The sequence below is a fragment of the Phaethon aethereus genome (assembly GCF_964289735.1).
Source record: "Phaethon aethereus genome assembly, chromosome: 1".
NCBI lineage: Eukaryota > Metazoa > Chordata > Aves > Phaethontiformes > Phaethontidae > Phaethon > Phaethon aethereus.
The window spans coordinates 192223268-192244011 of record NC_138575.1 but is presented as its reverse complement, the minus strand read 5'-3'; the positions used below and the strand labels follow the sequence as shown (position 1 = coordinate 192244011).

General features: G+C 42.2%; 1 protein-coding gene across 1 annotated transcript in view; it reads right to left on the bottom strand.

The window, feature by feature from the left end:
* WDFY2 (WD repeat and FYVE domain containing 2) overlaps positions 1-20744 on the bottom strand; it is a gene marked incomplete at both ends in the record, with an annotated part of 71936 nt that overhangs the window by 12409 nt on the left and 38783 nt on the right. Inside the window, 3 exons of the mRNA XM_082012142.1 lie at positions 7265-7319; positions 14465-14538; positions 19767-19834. Of these exons, the coding sequence (XP_081868268.1) occupies positions 7265-7319; positions 14465-14538; positions 19767-19834 (197 nt within the window). The remainder of the gene's footprint in view (positions 1-7264; positions 7320-14464; positions 14539-19766; positions 19835-20744) is intronic.

The window sequence follows — 20744 nt, the reverse complement described above, 5'->3', positions numbered from 1 at the left end:
TTAAACGTCTTTTGAGCTGGTTTTATGACAGCAGTGCAGATAGATGTCTATGCTGCCGCTCCTCCTGCTGTGAAGTCTTGTGGATTTGGGCTGCGGATGGTGCTACCCCAACAGAATGATGAGTTACAGCACAGGCACAACCCTGCACCAAGGGAAGTTTTAGCATTGCATGTAAACCAGCTAAAAATAAAATTGGAATAAAATAAAATAAAATAAAATAAAATAAAATAAAATAAAATAAAATAAAATAAAATAAAATAAAATAAAATAAAATAAAATAAAATAAAATAAAATAAAATAAACCCAGCTGGGCAAGATGAATAAAACATCTGAAGGAATAAATTACTACTGCTACCTAAATAAAGCCATCAAAAGCTTTTCATTAAAACAAGGGAACCCAGGATTGTACAGACTTTTTCTTTTATATGAATGACCAGTGGGCTTGGTCATGAAGTGCTGATTGGGCTAATTTTTTAATAAAATAAGTGGCTGGAAAGACATGCAGAATTATTCCCAGCTGTAACTTAGCAGTGAATGCCATACTCCTCAATCTACAGCCCTACTGGTTTATTGCTGTTCTGAGACTCGGCAACATGTGTTGCACAAAGCAGGCTGCTTGTATTTGTTTGTGTAAAAGCTGACACACTGGAAAGATTAAATATCTTTGGAAGCCTAAAAACCAGTCCAAAAACTCCATTTGAAATGCAGAAAAATTCCTCAGAACAGTGTGGGAAGATTGCTGCCTGTCCTATACAAATACACGGCACAGATGACAGCCCTACAAGGGGCAACTAATTGTAGCAAAGAATAGGAGGCTTGCACAAGCCAACATCTGTCCCTGATCCACACTGCTTTTTAGACCCAAATTCCCTGAGGAGAAAAGTCAATAGATCCATTGACACAAGTTGTCATAACTGTGATTGACAGCTAGACCAGTTTATAGTGTCAGACATGAACTCTGCCCAGACACTTTCATCCTTGCCCATAGAAGAGCTCAAATCTCGGCTCTCCTTTCCACATACTTTTAAACTCTACGTTTGTAATCAAGAGAGAAAGATGGGGACCACCCAGGAGTCACTTGAGCTCTTTTAAACAGATCCTCTCTCCTCTCCACCCTCCAGATTTCTCTGGGAACAAATTCAGTGACCCCATGGGTGACTAATGCTTGTTTTTACCTATCTGTTGGTCTTCCCAGGACCATCTGTACTAGCTGGTGGAGCGGTGCACTGCAGAAAGGGCCACGATGGGATGCATGCTGCTACAAGCACCGCATGGGTTCATATACATGTTCCAGGGGCTTGTGCGCATCAGCAGTGCGGTAGACAGACGCAAGCACTTCCACAGGACGTGCAAAGCTGGCTGAGATCAGGATGTTCAAAACCTGTCCAGGAATGTTTTTTCAGCACATGGCAACTGCTACTGCTAGTGTTGGCTTCCTGTGGTTTGAAATAGCTGTAGGGATAGCTGGCACCACCCAACTCTCCTAAATCTCCTCCTGTGTCCTCCTAAAACTTCTTCCAAAAGGGCAGGGCTTGTACCTTTTGCTAGAAGTACTGCCTGTGGATGGTGAGGCAGCTGTCTCTGGCAAGTAAGGAGTAGACATTAAAGAAATGTATACATGCCAAGAGGTGGAATGGTGCACGATAGCTGTGCTTATCCTCCTTCCCCCAAAGAGAGCTTTCAATTCAGCACTCTGTTGTCCACCTGCAAGTACTGCACGTATTAGCTGGGGCCACCACACTCACGCTGATGGCAGGAATATCTGAACCAAGTGAAGGAGCACAGTGGAGGTCATCTAAGTAAGAGAGGAAAGAGAGGAGAAATGCAAGTAGAAAGTCACTTGTCATTTAGAGGGAATTTGATCCATGCTTAAAGAAGCAAAATGTCAGAAGGTTGGAAGTTGATGGTGGAGAAAGGAAGAGGTCTGGGCACTAGGTTTAATGCAGGTTCAGGGTTGTGAAGCAGCAAACAAAAAGCCCTGGTCCTTCATCCCGGAAGGTTTGATCACCATTTGTATGCAGAAAAAAAAGTGGAGCAAACACTTCCAAAGCTGCTCACTGCAACAACTGGATGGAGAAGGGGGGTGGAGGGTGAATGTGGTTACAGTACAGAAAAAGCCACAGCAAGCACCAGGCAAGAGCAGATCTTGAAGCCAGCATGAGAAGAGAGTCCATGTGTGGGGGAAGATTACGGGTCTACGGCAGGTAGAGAAGCAGTAGACAGGAGAAGGGAGCAGGTCGACCTGCAGCAGGAGGGTGGGAGGGAGCAGGGGGGCTGCACTCCTGCTATGAGAATGCAGCAGCGAGCACGGAGCAAAGAGCAGGCTAGAGAGAGGATGGAAGGGCTGTGCCTAGAGAGAAGCAGCTGCAGTCAGGAGGTGCACGCTGAGATGTCAGCAGCCAGAGTGCAGGGGAAAGGAAGGTCCGCACTGTGTGTAAAGGCAAAGGTCCGAGAAGCACAGCCAGTGCATGGCCACGCACAGCGCAGGGCAAGAAGCTGTGCTGGGTGAAAGGGAGAGTTACAACAGTGAAGAGAAGCAGCAAACACCAAAAGAGAGGTGGAAGTTAGTAGTAAGAAAGAAAAGCTTAGCACGTGCAAGAAAAGCAGAAGAGAATAGGGTGTGCATAGGGGAAAGCAGAAGTAAAGGCATGGCATGAGCTGGCCTGAAAGCAAGGAGGCAGGGGGACACTTCCAAAATGGGCAGGCTGCAGAAAGCATGAAGCAGAAGCAGGTCTACAAATCCTGCTTGGCAGAACAAGCACGTGTTAAATAAGTTTAAAAAAAATAAAAATTTAAAAAGTAGGAGCTGTTATATCATGCAGAGGGTCACAGACAGGTAATGTGGCCCCTGGCAAGAAGGTACAGTTGCAAGGAGCAGGGTGGAGGAGGCTGTGCCGAGTGGGAAGCAGCAACAGCCATGTGGCAAGACTAGCCTGTGAAGGGACGGAGGGGGCTGGCAGGAGCTGGAAGCTAAGGCTGCTGAGGGGAGGGAATGGTTTCTTCAACACCCATAGTCTCACAGGAATGCAAGAGGAGCTGCCCAGGGAAAGAGAAGGCTGCTATGAGCGGAGGTTGTCTGCGCCTGCAGCTGGTGCTGTGCCTGAAGAAGAGGGGGTGGTGATAGTTATGAAAGACCAACACAGAATTAAAAATTTAATTTTCCAGAGCATCCCAAACGGCACCATGCAAATGCTTGCACCACCCCTCCTCATCCAAGGGAAGGAGTCAGTGCCTGTAGGAGGCCAATGGGCCGTGACCCACCCCAGAGTCCCGACTAGCACTGTGTCACATTCCCAATCTCTATGTTTCTTTCAAGAAACAGAAGATTTCACAACTCCAGACACAGTGTTGCAGCAAAAGGTCCACAGAGCACGTCCAGCCACATGCGCTGCCGGTGCTGGGCTGCTGTATGACACAGGACCTGGCCGCAGACTCCTGCCAAGACCAAAGCACAGCCTATGCAGGTGCTGTCATTCTCTGTCACTAGCAGATCATGTGGCAGGCATATTCATGTCCTTTCAAGACACAGTTAATGTTCTTTAATCACTACAGTAGCTTCAGCTACTTATGATAATGCCTTGTTGTGGGAGATGATCGATAGCCCACCAGTCACTGGGCAAGGTGCTGCTTTCAAGAGCACTGCTGAACAAAGCTAGCACACACAAAACCAGCCAGCATGGCTAAGCTAAAGTCCCTTGGTAAGCTAAATAGAATTATTCACTCACCCTAAATATTTTAAAGAATATAAAGGCCTTACTTGAAAACTTTAAAAAAACCCAACACTTTCTAAAAGCAAGGCTTTTAACAAATGAACCACTAGAAGGCCACCATACGCAACAAAACTACATGTTCCTTTGTAATTATGTTTTTCCCTGCCCCAGGGCTTTGTCAAGATGCCTATGCCAACCCCTGTACCTTTGTACAGCCATGTGAAGAACGAGTACTACAGGGATGGGATTGTGGAGGGGAGTCCTCCTGGACCAGGTGAGGAAGATTCATCTCTGTTGGATCATGACATGCCTACCCAAAGGTCTATGTGACCCTTCCCTGCATATTCTCCCAGAGACCATGGTCAACATGGGGGTGTTTCCTCCTTGCTGAGTCCCAGCAGCACTGCCAGACTCTGGCCCCACTGATGCCCCCAGTAAGCCCAGATGCAGTGTCCTGGATGGAGGCAACTGTAGCAAGGGGAGTATGGAAGTGTCTACTGCTGCGCGGTCCAATGGAAACGCAGAAACCTGTGACTGACAGCAGCTCCCAGAGCGTCTTGCTTTCGTGATGTTTCCCCAGCACCCCACACCTGCAGTATGGGTCCTGCTGAGCCCAGGGAGGTGGCAGAGGGGGTGCTACATTCCCCCACCAACATGCAGTGTGAAGAGCGGAGAATCAGGGAGTGTGTCTCTATGGATGGGGGTGGCGGGAAGCACTGTGCTGCGGAGCAGCGGGCAGCCTCAGGTCATCGGTGCACCACAAACAGTGGGGAATCTCTGCTTTGTTTTCCTCCCTAGCACTGTCAGAAACCTGCTCACTGCAATTTCCCTTGGGACTTTGGGTGACACTCTCCAGGGGAGCTGAGGCAACCTGAGATTGTCCCTGCGTTGTTGTAACCTACTTGGTGCCACGTCATTTCTGGTCTGGACAGAGGAGTGACCCAGAAGGGTTTGTGTAGTTCAGTGTGGGTTGCCAGCACTGCTGGTAAGCTGGGCAGAGCGTGTCTTCATGCAGAAGCTCTCCTCCATCCCCATGTCCTGCCTGGCTGTGTTATGGCAGCTGTCGACCGCTGTTCCAGGGAAAGTTTCCTACCGAATCTGAATGGCCCTTCGCTGACTCTTGTCCCTCCTGTAGCAATGACTTGGGACCTGTCTTTCCCTCTCTCTGGTCACCACCTCCATTTGCAGCACTTAACAGCAATCTGGCTTTCCTAAGACAGCAGTGGGGAAGGGGAAGGGTAAGGGGAAGGCAGCATCTCCAAGGGCATATTTTTCCAAAATCAAACTTTTGCCCACGTGGCTGGCAATGTGCAGAAAGAGGAACACCACCCCTAATGCTTCTTTAACCCTTGCACAGAGGGGATTACTATACAGACACACACACACACATAAATTTGGGGGATCCCAGGAGCCTGGGATCACTACACTTTCTTTCCACTCCCACAACTACGTCACTCGCACATTGCCACTATTTTTTTAAGTTAGGAGAATACAGTTTTCATCAGCTTAAACAAGGAAAAGACCAAACATCAAACTCTAGAAGTGAGGGAGGAAAACAGGGCAGGGGCTCCATGCCCCTGAGGGACACAGCAGGCAGCAAATGTCACGCACACTGGCTTAAGCACCTGAAGGCAGATGCTGTCCACTGTCAGCGATCATTGTGGTTTGGGCTAGAATTGAAGTGATGCCTATTCTGGGCACAAATATCACTTCTCTTGCCCTAAAGTAAGTCCACAGCTTTCAGATTTTTCTTCTAACACATTGTCTGAGAGTCCTGGCACAAAATGACCAGAACTGATCAAAAATCTTCCCATGCTGAGACAGGCAGTCTAGGAAGGAGGCAACTCCCGTTGGGACTGTGGTCAGTTGTACCTCCTCTCTACTGATGTTAATGGACCCCCATTAGAGTATTCTGCTGTCCAATGTTTGGGGAATACCATCTGAACTCTTGGGGTTCTACCACAGGACAACCCATGGAGGTTCTCCATGGCATCTTCCTATGCAAAGGCCTCCTCCAACGCTCTGTAGCAGCAGATCTGGCACACTGCAGCAGAGGGCCGTGAGAACAGCCTTCATTTTCCTTTATTTTTTAATTTATTTTTTTTAATTTATGAGGGGTGCTCTCCAGGCCTTGGGTGGGCTGCCACAGTCAACTGGCTATTCTGCCATACTGCCGAGATATACGTTCCCTCCTTCCAAAATTTTCAGTCTTTTCCCTGAAGAGCTCAGCAAGAAAGGTGGTCTTGTGCGTATGTTGTTCCACATATGCAGAAGAAAAGACTTCAGCTCACCCTTCCTAGACTGTGATTATCCTGCAAGATTGAATCCAAGCATATAAATGGATGAGCTAATAACAAAGGGGGCTACAAAGCAGTCAGTAGGACTCTTCAGTGCAACAGTCGTTAAATATGAATCCTAGGTGTGTCAAACTTTGGTGATTGTGAGCAATCGCAAATTCGGATGCTAAAGATTTGTAGAGACAGACTGCAGCAATCTTATATATATATGTGAATCTTAAATATTATCATCATTGGATATTTTTCCTCAGTTTTTACAAAGTAAGAAAAAATACAGGCATTCTAGCTTAGTTTTATAACACACCAGGCATTCATGAAAGAGCTGAAGTAAAACACTCAAAAGCCGATGCATGTTAGCCATGCTCTGCAAAAATCAAGATTCTTTTCATACCTTAAAATCTAAATGTTACAAAGTGATCCCCAGAGCCTCCACTTAAATTATCCTGTCAGCCTTTCAAGGTATAAAACTTAAAATATATGAGTAAATACATATTTTTAAATCTATGTGAAAAATCTCAAGCCAACATGTCAGAGGCTTCTATACAGAAATATGATGTTTAGCATATAATAAGATATGATAACATATAATAACATACCGACTCTTAGTCTAACAGCAAAAGAGAGATAAGAATAAATTGTCATACGTATTTATTACTTTTACAAGAACACCTGTCCCAAGCGCAGCGTCCTTTAGAGGTTTGACAAGGATAAATAGCTAGGTTTCTTAAAACATTACACTAGTGAATACCAGAATATAATTAGAAAAGGTATGGATTAGCCTTTCTTGACCTCTTACTATGACAGGTATTCACCGATAATCTTGAGATTATTGAATCCAACAGTTATTGAAATATAACCAGACTAACCCCAAAAGCTACAGTCCTAAATGCCTCAGCCCTAAAAGATGGGTTATTTTCCTAAATTGTTTCATTAGATACACTGGATTACTAAAGATTAAAAATTAATACTCCTCTTCCCCAAATGGGGTCTGGATTTTGGACAGTTTGCTGTCTAGAATGATATTCCAAAGGAACATTTAAAAGGAAAAACAGAACATGAAACAGCTCTTTAAAAGTCTTGTAATCTCAGAACAAAGCACATTATTGATCTATTGATAAAACCAGCATTTATATTAGTTAAAAAAAAAAAAAAAAATCAATCACTGTAGGGGAGACTTCTCTCCATTCACATTCCTTAGAGAACATTAACAAAAATTAATGACAATACAAACCAATTAACATAGATCATGGTTCTTACCCTGGTAACTTTTCACTAGTGTCATCTTGTTGTAGTCTTCTGATAAAATGAATTCCTGAGGGAGGGCAAAGGAAAAAAAAACAAGAGAAAGTGCTTAGAAATGTAAAGTGTTTGAGAGTGTTTTCATTTGAAGTCATTACCAAGGTAAGCTCTCCTTTCTTTGCAACCACAGCCCTGCCTATACTTTTGCTAACTTTGAGTACCTCTATCTAAAAAACTAGATTATTTCACTTTTTAAAGCTAAGAAACAACATCATGAGTGCTTCCGGTGGAGATAAAAGAGGAACTACTAAAAAAGAAGTCAAAAAAGCTGACAGAAATGGCTGGCTATGAGCCGACGTAGGACAAAATGAGAGACCTGAGATCTGGCATGTAGCAAACACCTATTGCTAAGGATTTCCTGGGCAGAAATCTGCCTGTGTACACAGCTATGGGTGCACACACATGCATGATACACATGTATCCATGCGTATGCGTACACTATACCCCAACCTGAACACTCGGCAAACTCTATATAAATATGTAAGAGCCCCTTGAAGTTGCTCAGTCCAAACTAGGTACCAATAATCCATGATGGGAATACATTTCAGGTTTCTGTTCAAAAGTCTTTCAGTGCTTCAGACAAATAGAAGCCCAGACTTTTTACCCCCTTAATTTTATCCCAGAATATATATTCTGGTATCTCAGAAGCAAATATTCTTGCTTTGCTACTGCTTCGCTGTGGCTAACAAGCAGTTGTGCGTGGGATAGAGCATGGCTTAGCCCAGGCTGTGGCTGCCTGGGGAGGGATATGTGGTGGGATCCAGCCGAGCTTGCTCCTGCAGACAGGGAAGAGCACACCTATGGGGACCGGCTCTGCAGTCCTGCTGCCTTGGTGCTGTTTAACCACCGATATGGCTTTTGCATGAGGAAATGATGAAAGCAGCAGCTAACAGCCTGCATGGCAGCCTCGGCTCCTGGAAAAACCCCATGTAGTTAAACTGACTGAGCACCTGGGTATCCTTGCTGCTCGTTTCAAAGAGAAGTTGCTCAAAGCAGGGCTGGAGTGGCCACAACAAAACTCCTGCAGCACCTCTCTGGAGGAAACACCCAGGGAAAAGGTAGGCTCTGCAGCCCAACCACATGAATTAGCTTTCAAACTGCTGTCAAGTATCTACATCCGTACACCACGTACTTAGAGAAACACAAAGGAAAAACAAGGAGTGTAAAAACACTTCGTATTAATAATGTATAGCAAACTACACGGAAACCCCCTGAGCTAATCTATCTAGGGGATAGGAGAAGTGAAACCTACCTCATTTAATCTGGAAATAGGGTGAAAATAAGAAAAGCATTATAAGCACAAAATAAGCTAAATTTTTAAGCATATAGTTGTGAAATATTAATGTATAAGCACTGCCAAAAGCACTACACAACAGTAGAGAACACTGGACTTCAGGACCCTAGAGACTATATTTAAAGCCAAACAAACATTTAGTGCAAAAGAGCATGAGAAGACATTCTAACCACCAAAAAGCCAGCATTCACCCACAGTTTCCAAACCAGAATAAAAAAAAATAGTCACTGTATTTTCTGTGGGGTCACTGTTGGTAATCTGCATGGCTTTCCAGCACCAGGATTATGCTAACACATCATATCTACTGCTTGGCACCGAGGTGGAGAGGCTACAATACTCATCTGTGGAACATGTACTGATGCCAGCTTCCAGGAAAACAACTGTGAGTTGAGGCAGCTATATATTTTGCTGTTTCTAGGTTTCTGTTCATAAGTTAGTTATAAATATGTTCTTTTGAATTGCACTACTTCATCTTCCTTTCCTTAATCTGCCCCACCTCCTATTAGCTTTCCCCTGGCAGCTGAGGACTACAGTGGGGAGTGTTATTTAAACAGCAGTAACAAATCAATTAAGTCAGCTGGGTTTCTGTACCAGGGTCACCTTAACTCTACAAGCCACAGAACGTTAAAAATCTGCTATACCTCCCTAGGTACTTACAGGGGAAGTGGTTTTCATTAACCCCTGCCTGAAGAATGCTAAACCACCACATGAAATGCTTTATTACAAAGCCAGTTGAAGCAAGACCCTTTGCTATGAATGCTAACTTTCTGCTGTTGTTACCTAAAGAGAAATGTCTTCAACTGCTGCAACACATGGTGGGAGAATATGTCTGCCTTTCCCACCAATTTGGCTGTCCTGGTACTGATCCCAGCTTTCACTGTGGTGGCACACAGATGCTGGTGACTTCAAGTGGGATGAAGAGCATGGTTTGCATTCTCATTTTATTTTGCATTTTTCCTGTGATAAATTTGGCGTGGCCATTCTGTTACATGATCCGAACAGTCTCACAGTTTCAGTGGAATACTGAAAAGGCTTTTGAGTCTCTCCATTATAATACAGTGAATCAAACACAACTGCAGTTTGTAAGGTTTACCCAAGTATTGATTAGCTCTGTATGCTTTAATACAAACCACAGCTATGTACTATTAATACACCGCTCCATCCAAAGAGTTAAACAAACATAGTGCAAAATAAACACAGTTCCATGAACCTGAAAACTGCATATAATTTTTTCTTCTTTTTTCTTCCCTGAAGGCTTCTTGCTTCTCATTTTCTCCTTTAAACGCATATGATAATTTGCAATGCTTTTTCTTGTTTTTCCACATCTTTTACCCCTGGTCCCCTTTACACTATCACATGTTCTTCCATTGCACTCATTTCCCTCTCCCCCTCAAGGCCAAATTTATTAGTTGAGTCAATAGGCAGGTTTTTTATCACAGGGCACCTTGCTCAAGAAATTCATGCCCTATTGCACATACATTGTGTCATCTGCACTACAAAAACACTGACTAGATCTCTTTAACATTGCACCAGCAGAAATTGGGGTTTTTAATCCTTCTGTACATAGAAGTTTTGCTCCTCTCTGAGCTGCTGATGCTCAGTTCTCATTAGGCAATTTTTGGCTCTTCCTAATGAGCTGGAAAAGCTAGGGTCACAGTTCAGTCAGTGCTTGTTAACTGAACAGAGGAAGATTTCTGAGTCCTGTGAGAGCCCTTTTACACAGGAGGGGCTGGGATGTATCAGAGTGCTCAGGATGGCAAAACCAAAACCCTCCTTGCAGGGATTAAAAATATTTTTTCTGATAAGATTGCTCTTTGCTCTTCAGAGGTTTTTTGGAGCTACTTTACTACCTTTTTTGCCATACTGAAAATGTTATTGATCAATCTTGGCTGTTTCAGGTAAGCTTATTATTACAACAGTGACTTGGTGCCATGAAAGCCTTCATAAAGCAGAAGGAAGAAGTCTTGAACATCTGAAAAGACTGTCCAATCTAGTGCCCACTGTTGTACAAAGACTCTCAACTATACCTTCATGGAGCACACCTCCCTCACACTGAAACATATATACCCACCACAAACTTCTCTTGAGCCTAATATCTCTGTAAATCCTCACTCAGGAAATATTATCAGCATCTTGTTTCAAATGACTCCTGTTAAAGCAAACAAAACCCATAATCAGTTGTGTGCCATTTCAGAGTCCTTGGCCATGGGGCTGGCTGACACGGCCCAAGGTCTAAGGAAGACCCACACCTTTCCAGAGCTACAGGTGGATGCCAACTGATGTATCCCAAAATAGCACTAGAGACCTCTGTTTAGGCAACTGAATCCATTCCTGAGAGTTAATAATCTTTATATATTAGTTACATGTTACCCATTCACAACCTAGTTCCCACCCGAGGAAATTTACAGTTTGTACTCTGACAGATGATGCTGTTTTGACAGCACCCTGCAGATCTCCTTAAAGGCTTGATTTTGTCCTGTTAACACAAGTGACTGACAGCACTCTCACCATGTCTTCCAGAGAACAGCAAACCCACTTAAAAAATGGAAGAGACTGAAGACTCTTAAATCTACTGTCAGACTCTACATCCGTGTCTTTTGCAAAGAAAGCTCTATAAAATGATTACAGTGTCTTCACTTTATATATAAAGTACAAAAACAGGGAGAGGACAGAAACCTCAATGATTCTATGATTCCACGTAGTTTTCTTGAAGGAAAAAATAGTAAACTTCCCACAGTGGCAGAGGGGAAGGGTACACATCAGCAGGTAGAACCTGACTCAATCGCAGGTATTCAAAGTGCTGTTTATAGCTATACCTGTAGTAGACACCTGCAAGATCAAATGACATGGAAGATGAATCTATCTTAATAAGTACCATCCCCAAGGAAGAATTCTGACAGGGTTATTCTGGTGCCCTGTTGTCCTTGTGGCCCTGCTTGATAACACCTTCATCTAGATACAAGCATGGTCAGCAAAAAAGATCAATTTAATTCAGCTTCAGCTATCTAAAAACTAAATCCATCATTTAAATCTCTCTAGAAATAGGGAGAGTGATTTACGCTATTCTGAAACAGTTTCTAGGGAAGTAACATGGGTTACATGGGTGAGGCAATTCACCTCACCTCTACTGGCTGCAGAACCTAATGATTAACATTATCTGGGAAGCTAACTTTCAGATGGATGAAATCAGGTGAGGAGTCTCGTCTTGGCTGTGGAATTATGCTGTTTATTGCAAGTAATAGAGCTTTCCTGCATTTCTTCTTATTGTGGTATCTAGAGAGACTTGCACCCATTAAATCATGTTTTTCTCTAATTCAGAGCAAGGAATTTATGACCATGATAAAGTCTTTTAGCTTCCAAAAGGGACCTCAGGCAGTCCCTAAGACACAAAGTAAGAGAAATGTCATTTCTTCTCAAAAAAGGTTTGCAAAGTTTAAAAAAAAAAAATCATAGAAACTTCCCCACCACCACTTTAGGTACCACTGTTCTTCAAGCAAGATGCTAGACAATCTTTTGCTCAAGAGAATGGTCTAGTGTGCTGCACAAATGTTTGTGCAGCCTTCCTGTTGAGAAGTTACAAAAGGCTGAAAACAATCTCTTCGTTTTTGTAGAACAAAAAATTGTCACCTTCTTTCACAAGGAGGTGGCCATACAAGCTCACCTCATGGTGGCTTTGCTGGAACACATTTCTTTGACAATAGCATTGCTGCCCATCCTTCTCAAAATGCACCATACACATTTCTGAGGTGCCAGGATTATAACCAAAATCCATGCAGTTTACAAAAATTTAATCTGAAAGAAAAAGGCATTTCCACTTTCTTATCCCCAGTTACATTTGAAAATAAAGGCAGTACTTCCTTGCACTGCAGAAAGATTACTTTGAGATTATGTGGCACTCTCATGAGTATTATATTAGCTTACAGCCCTTGCCAGGAGTCCTTTCCTTCTACATAGTTGAAGTCAAGATGCAGAATGATTTTCAGCATTTTTTTTGGTCCTGCACCCAGTGTACACAAGGGTGCTGGCTGCTACCAGAAGTGCTAACATGGAATAACTGACTAATTCCCAAATATTTCAAGCTTCTCAAGTAAATTGCCTTACTTTCCCTTTGAGGGCCACACACTTAAAAGTAAGGACACTAAGGTCACCTTGCTGCAGTAAGTTCTCTCATTTTGTAGTTCGTGCCCTGCTTGTATACTCCTGTGCTAAACTGGTCATCATAGCTATGCCCAGGAAGGAAAACATCCTTTCCTCCAGAGGGTGGTTGTAACCTACTTTCAAGTACCTGAGGATTTTCTCTAACACCCCAATATTGCAGGGACTTGAATAGGGGGCTACTTTTGCTATTCTTCCATTCCCACCTCCACCCTTTTTGGTAGCACATTACAGTTGCAGCTTCTCTTATAAGCCTTAGGTTTGCTATAGAGGGAAATATTTCATTGCTTGTGGAAGTTTGTGGAGTGCATTTTCTGCACAATCGTCTACCACACAACTGCCTGCAGCTACAGGAGAGTAAATCAAGTGACACAAAGCCAGCCCTTCCCCCTTCCTATGTATCCAGAAGACTGGGAAAAGAAAAGCCCAGCTTAGCAGAAAATAGAATCTACCTTAGACACGACAATGTATATACCTATAACTACCGAAAGTTTGCCACCGCATATCTCATTTACCTTCTTTAGCTTCAGAATGGAAAATATTTGACTCCATTCAGACTCAAGCACCCTCTTCAAGGCAGAATGCCCTGAAGACAAAGGACCGATCTCTTCCATCATGCCAGCGTATTTATATACCTTATTTACAGTTGCCTTCAACTGTAAATAAGTTGCCTCAAAGGCCTGACGAAAACAAAAGTGTCTAGTAGGACTGGCAAATTACAGCTATTTCAGAGAGTGGGAAGGAGGGAATTTCAGAGGTGCAGGGAATTCTCTGGCAGCTCTCCCATCTCCTAGATACAAAAGGGAAAATCTCCTATAGGCACTAAAAAATCTCTGCTACCAGCCATTAGTAGCTTTATAGATCAAAACCTTCACATCTTTGATATAGCTCACAGGCAACAGCTAAAAGGGCCACACAGCCTTTCCCAAACACCTTCTTGGCTTTAGTGCAGACAGCTGCCCTTATGTCAACCTGTAAGCACTCGTTCAGTTAAAGCCCATAAGGTGGAGACAACAGCAGTAAAAATCTGAAATGATAGTAAAATGATATTAAACTGGAAGAGGCATAGATGAAAAATACCTCTCTGACCCATGAGCCTTCCACAAAGTGATATAGGTCTTCACTCATCATCCCACAAGAAAAATCCAATTAATAAGGTCAACTGCTACCCTCTGTCCCAGGATAGAGGAAACACACTCTTGTTTTAATACCCTGCTTCCTTTCCGTGCACAGAGATCTCTCTTAGATGTTAATGAACTCCTCTGAAGGAAGTGAGAAGAAAACAAAATCTGAACACTGATGTTTGGAAAAGCAGCTAGATATGGAGCAGAAATCCACCTTCTGCCTCTCAGAAGATGATTTTTCCCCTCCTAATTGTTGCTTTCAGAAAACTTTGGTATGGTATGATTAACAATGCACTCAAATTTAACAAAACAACAGCTGTTTTTCTGCATTGTTACTTTTAAGAGATATGCAAATTAAGACAGTTTGTTTAGTTGCCTAATAAATGTTGTAAACCCCACTCAATCACTTTGTGGCAATTGAAATGAAATTTGTAACAATCTGACATCTTCCACACTATAGCTTCAGTTCCACTAGAAGCAAAAATTCTCTCTCCCAAACACTAGCAAAAATATCCTCACCACAACATCACACATATACTTCGCAAAAGGGAAGCATTTCAACTAGAAATCTTTGGATGTACTTACTGAGATTGTACCATTGTCTAGACCTATGGACAGCCTTCTGGTTTCCGGGTTAAAAGACATGCATGAACATGGAGCTGAAAAAAATGAACATGTTGATGAAGTTAACAAAACTGCGATTCTCATTTTCTTGAAGTTCTGGAAAGCCTAAAACTAGCTAACATGCTTTATGATGCTGTTTAGCATTCTGCCCCTTCCAATTGACAAGCATTTAAAAAAAAAAGTGTTCTTGCAATTCATTCCACCCTATCTTATTAGGACATGGCTATTTCTTGCTCCAGATCCTTCATTTTTTTTTACTAGTTATCTGAAAACAGGCATGTCATACAAGAGCACTGGTGGTGTTTTGGTATAAGAGGCACCTGACATTTCAGTATAAATCTGAGAGATTACTTAGCTGCGTAATTTAGCATTTTACATTTGCCTGAACTTTACTGACAATAAAAGAAAACACTGTATTATATCAGAGGCTTGCATCCTATACTGGCAGTAAGAAAGTTAACCTGTAGGAATCAACATAAAGGCTGTGAGTCCAACTGTCTCCTACTCCAGTTTCACCACAGACAACACTATGACAGTATCACATACTATGGCCAAAATAAAAGATTGTATGGAAAACTAGTCATTGTTCTATTATATCAATATTACTCTAATAAACATCAGGATATACTCTTAAACTGCACAAAAGTCAATCACACTACGCTCCCTCAAGGATCTGGCAGGGTTAGCATCAAGGGTAAAACCAGAATTTTCTTGCAAGAATTCAAGAGCTATGCTTGGTTTAATTGAGAAATTGTGAAATTGCATTCAGAAAGCAGGGGTTATTTTCACTGCTCAACACAGCAGCATGCAGCTGGGAGTCCTGCTGTCCCAACAGAAGCCTTCAGGAATAATTTTTCAGCGTCAATTGCCAACTGCAGCTAGGGGAAGGCTTTCTTGCACCTTTGATAGCGATAAGAGTGTTTTTTAAACCATATTCTTGTGATAAATGTAAAGTACAGTCAGATGTTCTTTTAATTCTGCTTTTTCCCCCCTTTTGGTTTTTACTCTCTGTTGTGATTACTCTCAGTGTTTTTGTTACTAACAAGCTTGGAGCCCTCTCTTTTGCAGTACTGTATATCTGGTATATTCTCAATTTGTATAACGTCTCACCTAGGATTAAACAGACCATAGCTCAGCAAATCTCCCTTGATAGTTTAGTTGGCAACAAAGCTATAAGAAGAGAAAAGTCTATGCTGACTGTTTAACAAAACTTGTTCTACTTTCAGTATTGACTTCTCCTTGAACCATTTCCTAAAGGACAACCAACCACCAGCAGAAAGCCTACCAGATCCACATTGAGGCAGACACCTCAGTTTCTTTCTTTCCTGGAAGGGCTGACTGAATTAAATAAGAGAAAAGGCTTCAGGTCAAGGAAATTGCCAGAAGGGAAACACTTAAATTAAGGCTACTAGAAGTGACAAAATTTCTGAGGGAGAGGTATAGGAAGGAGCAAAGGCAAACTTGAATCATCCCTTCAGAGGGTGGTGCATTACTATTGTATTGAGGCTTCTCGGGTTGTAGCAGCATCAGACAGTTGTAGGACAAACAGACAGTTTTAAAAAAAAAAAAAAAAAAAAAAGCAATTCTAAGCAGAATAAACATCAAATTCTTTTAAAGGCACTTAATGCCAGAGTGGTCATATTCTACATATCAGCTTACCAACGCTAGACACTATGCATGCATTGAAAGAGCTATTAGTAACTCTGAAGGCAATAAAGAGCTCACAGAGAAAAAGTCTCAGGTAAATTAGCTATTTGAAGTATGCTTTTCCCAAATAGCCTGAAACACTTCAGACATAAAAAGTGCAAGCAACTGTTTGACACAGGCTGATTACAAAAAAGTCACTTCTAAATTCCAGACCTGTGTGTACATAGTCACAGCAGTGTAAAGATACTTATTTTGCTATAACTGTTTTCCTATAACTGTTTTCCTAAGGGAATTCTTCAGTAACATGTGCTCTTGGAAAAAATCATTATGTCAGCAGTAAAATTATGTCCACACTAGCTACACTAATGTAGTTGAAGTGATGCCAGTTGTAACAGGACTGCAGCAGCTTATGCTTTAGTGAAAATAAGATGACATTCAGATACCTAAGCACTTAGGCTCATTAAAAAGAGGGGAAGAAATAAAAAAAAAAAAAAAAGTAAAAGAAACCAAAACCTCCAAACCCTAAGCTTCTGAGATGTTTAAGAACCTTTTAAAATAATAGCCATGAAAAATAACAGCACTCTAAAGGCCCTCTACTTCAGTACCTAGCTATGATTTGGATTTCAAACTGGAAAAAGACTGATCTGAACTGCTACAGAGGACAGGATATTCCTGATGCAGAAGTCTGGCTGTAATCTTTATACACACGAATTCTAGCCTTTGGGCAAATACACACTGATTTTAGCCTTTGGAAAATGGATTATGGAGGAAAAGCCAAATTACATACTTCATGCTCTCAACAGTGTGTCACCTCTACTAGAACTGACAAAAGTAGAAGAGAAATACAGACTTTGTACATGCAGTTTCAAAGACCCCCTTTGAAGTGCCTAAAAGTGGCGTAGTTTAAGACCGGAGCATGTTTTGCTTTGCAGTTTTTTTACCCTTCCGTTCAAAGTGTTAGCTATGAAAAACATAAGACAGACAGTGTATTATCTGCCTCAAAGACTAAGACTCTGCATTATCTGCAACTGTTCCTCACTACAATAAATCCTTTACTCTGTTCCACATCTGTGAGAGGTTTTTGTTTGGTTGGGTTTGGGTCTTTTTGAGTGGCACTTTTTTTTTTTTGGCAAAGCTTACTTCTCTTGACTACAATTCCTTTCCCTTTCATAAATTCAGGTCTATTAAGTTGATTTTTTTCTCCTGTACAGACACTGCCCAAAAGTCACACATCTAGCCATGGTTACACATCTATAATCTGTGTTACACATCTAACCATGAGGAGTATTAACATACTCGTCAGAGATCTATAGTTAATACAGTTGTTGAGACAACACTGGTGTGAAGGAGATATGTTAGCAAGGTTTCCAGCTTACCTAGTTTGCCTTACTGATGATATAACAGTGTGTATAACACCCACAGCTCTTCCTTTCTCATGGGCTAGAGGAGAAAAAATGTGGCCACCATGTTGTTCAGAATTTTCCAACCAAAAAAACACCCATAGGCAGGGCAAAAGACTTCATAACTGGGGAAATCCCACATCAACAGCAGCAAATGTCCCTGCTTAGAAGGGATGTATAATCTTGATCTTTTTTCTAGGTATTTAATGAGCTTCACATTCAGAATGCACTGATGGACCCATTTGGGTGCAGAGCTTGACCAAAGCACATGGCTGAGTCGGCCCAATTCCTTATTCTCCTCATCTCCCAGAGCACCCAAGAAGCAAACTCAGTTATTAAGGCTATCTGATACCAAATCATAAAAGGGTGTGGGTCATGCACCATCATACCTAAAGTCATGAGTCATGCTAATGGGGCATTTACAGGTGGGGTCACCACTCACAGCTTGCTAAGCAGCACAAAGGCATCATTGTGCCTACTACATTTTTACACAGAGAACCTCTGGGCAGTTATTGTTCTCTAGACAACAAAAAACAGTGTCAACCTAAAGCAGAGGACCATCAAAAAGGTGATCCACACAGAAGCAGACAAAACAATCATTTCCAGTCAAGTACAGACTTGCGCAGAGGTTGACTCAGAGCCCCTCCTACAATTTCCAAGCTTAAAGACATGGCTGATAACAATGCAATTAGCATTGCTCCAGTCATTAATTATACCTGGTCATTCTTGCAATTGGTGAATAACACAGTATAATCTTAATATCTCATGGCTCAAAAGCTTGCCAGCCTTATAAGTAAAGGAGCAGTGTCAGGTGTTCAAATTTATGAAGGAGCTTTAAAATAGTCCCCTTTGAATGGATCTGGACCTGCTCCATCATTTCCAGTGAAGCTGTTATTACTGGCAATAATGCAGCCTTACTAAGACCAGAGGAGGACCTAACAAGGTTTAAAAATGCAAATGTATGCAAAAATACCACATGGAAAAAGAGAAGTATCATTGCCAAACTGCTAGCATAGCCATTTCATAACAGTTTGACTGGAGAAAGCAAACACCTTAGGACAGGTCAAGGGAATTCAGGCCACTGCTAGTGATCATGACACAGCTCCACAGGCTGCCACATCGTTAGCTGGTTTCAATACCTTTCTGTGCAAAATCTTGAACAGAAAGTACCTTTGAGGCTTGACATATTCTTATGAGCTAGTCCATCACTAAAAGAAAAAAAGAGATCCCCCTCTCTATGAAATGAACGCTTTCTCAGAATAGGCAGTCAAACACTGTGGCCACTCTAGGGTCCCAAGTTGATGATGTTGTGGTACTAAAACTTCTATCTATTAAATACTTTACATATCATGGAGGCAGATGCTCTCTTCCAAATATAGCTATCAGCTTAAAATAATTCTTTCTCCAGACAGTAAGAATGCCTCAATGGGACTTGATAAATCTGTGGATTTAAGGTCAGCTTCATAAGCTTCCCAAAGACAGGCTAACCCAGCACATCTGAAGCTGACTGAGGAGCATCAGCATACCCCCACTGCTGGTGACCTGCAGTTATACTCCTGCACCCAACACAGGGGTTATGACAAATAGTTAGGGCTGCGATTTCAACTGCCTCTTGGGAAAATGGACATCGGTCTGCAGTTTCTTGTAAAGCATAAACACTCTCTTTGGGAGAGGAGACATACAGCAGACCATACTGGAGGGATCCATCAGGGAGACTTGGTTTTCCACATGTAATTGCAAGGGTAAAATGATTCTGCTGCTTCACTGGAAGAGTTGCCTTCCCTGTGTAGTAACCTCTCTATCATATTAGCTGCTGCAGGATATTAAGTCCTTATCAAATAAAACCTTTTACCATTGCATTCTAACAGACAGAGTACATGCAGTATGAAGAGCAGAGTGATTTATACTGGAGACTTACAAAGCTTTATGAACTCCGTTAGTGGCAGAAAGCAAGACTACATTTTGAACTCCCACATTTTTTAATCTATGTTTGTATTAAATGCTCACCCCTTCCTAGCATATCTGTATCCTTGATGCCTCTCAGAAGCATTAGCATGCAACTTGGTAAAGCTTCACAGAAACCAAGAGGATTGTTCAAGAATAGTATTTAATACGGAGTGGTAAGCGTGTAAATGGTCTAAACATAAAGCTTCATTAAAACCAGAAAAGCCATTTTGCAAATACACAGTAGATAGCGAACATCTTCTTATACTTACATGGCATTGCATGGTATATGCTGGGCCAGTACTGCCCACTATCTCTCTTCAGCCAGACACGAACTGTTCTACAAAAGAAAAAAACACAACACATGCGTGAGGAAGAATTAAAAAGTAACTATGAATGAAAACAAAGTAGTGACAATGAATGCACAAGACCATCTTTGAAATTAAATTATTTTGCTGAGGTGGGGAAATAAACAGGCAAACTCCTACAGCAGCCTTATACATCAACCTCAGACTAACCTCTGTAAGGTGGTTCCTCGGTATGATGCAGTACTCAACATCTCGGCTGAACGCATCACAACAGTATTTGGAAACTGCTATGGCTTTTTGTTCTTTGCCTTTCCCAAGGACTGGAATACCACTGTTCATTCAACGCCTCCGATGAGGATTTGGGACACCCTCGATAGCCCAAGAAGGCACTCCTGCATCAGCCCATCCAGACCCCTTCACTGCAGAAGCTTTGCCCCTGATCTCAGGGTAGGCCTTGGTCCATCTGCTGCCTGTTGTTTCATTGTTCTGCTTTAGGAAAACTTCTAAGCAAAGGAATGAGGTTCTGAGATTTTCAGCTTCTATTTACTAAGATTATTATATCCATTTGTGCCAACAGTGAACTCTTCAGCTTCAGGATCTTCCCCTCAGTGTACTCAGGAGTGCTATCAGATGCCCATTGAGCATCAGGCTGAAGAAGCCAAACACTTATCCTTGTCTGAAGAGTATGATCAAGGCAACAGGCAGCCTGGCAGTCCTCCTCTGCCCCATCAGTTCAGAGTTGCCATCCTTGAGTAGAGGCACTTACAACCACGCAGTGCTCCAGGTCTTTCCACAAACATATCAGTGGTTTCCTCTCTGCTAGAAAACCTTCCCAATGTATCTCAGAATTCCTTTTGCTTTCTCATAATCATATGATGCCGGCAGCTCCCTGTCACTCAGTCCATGCCCTTCACACACTTGAGACACTTGTTGCTTGTTTCT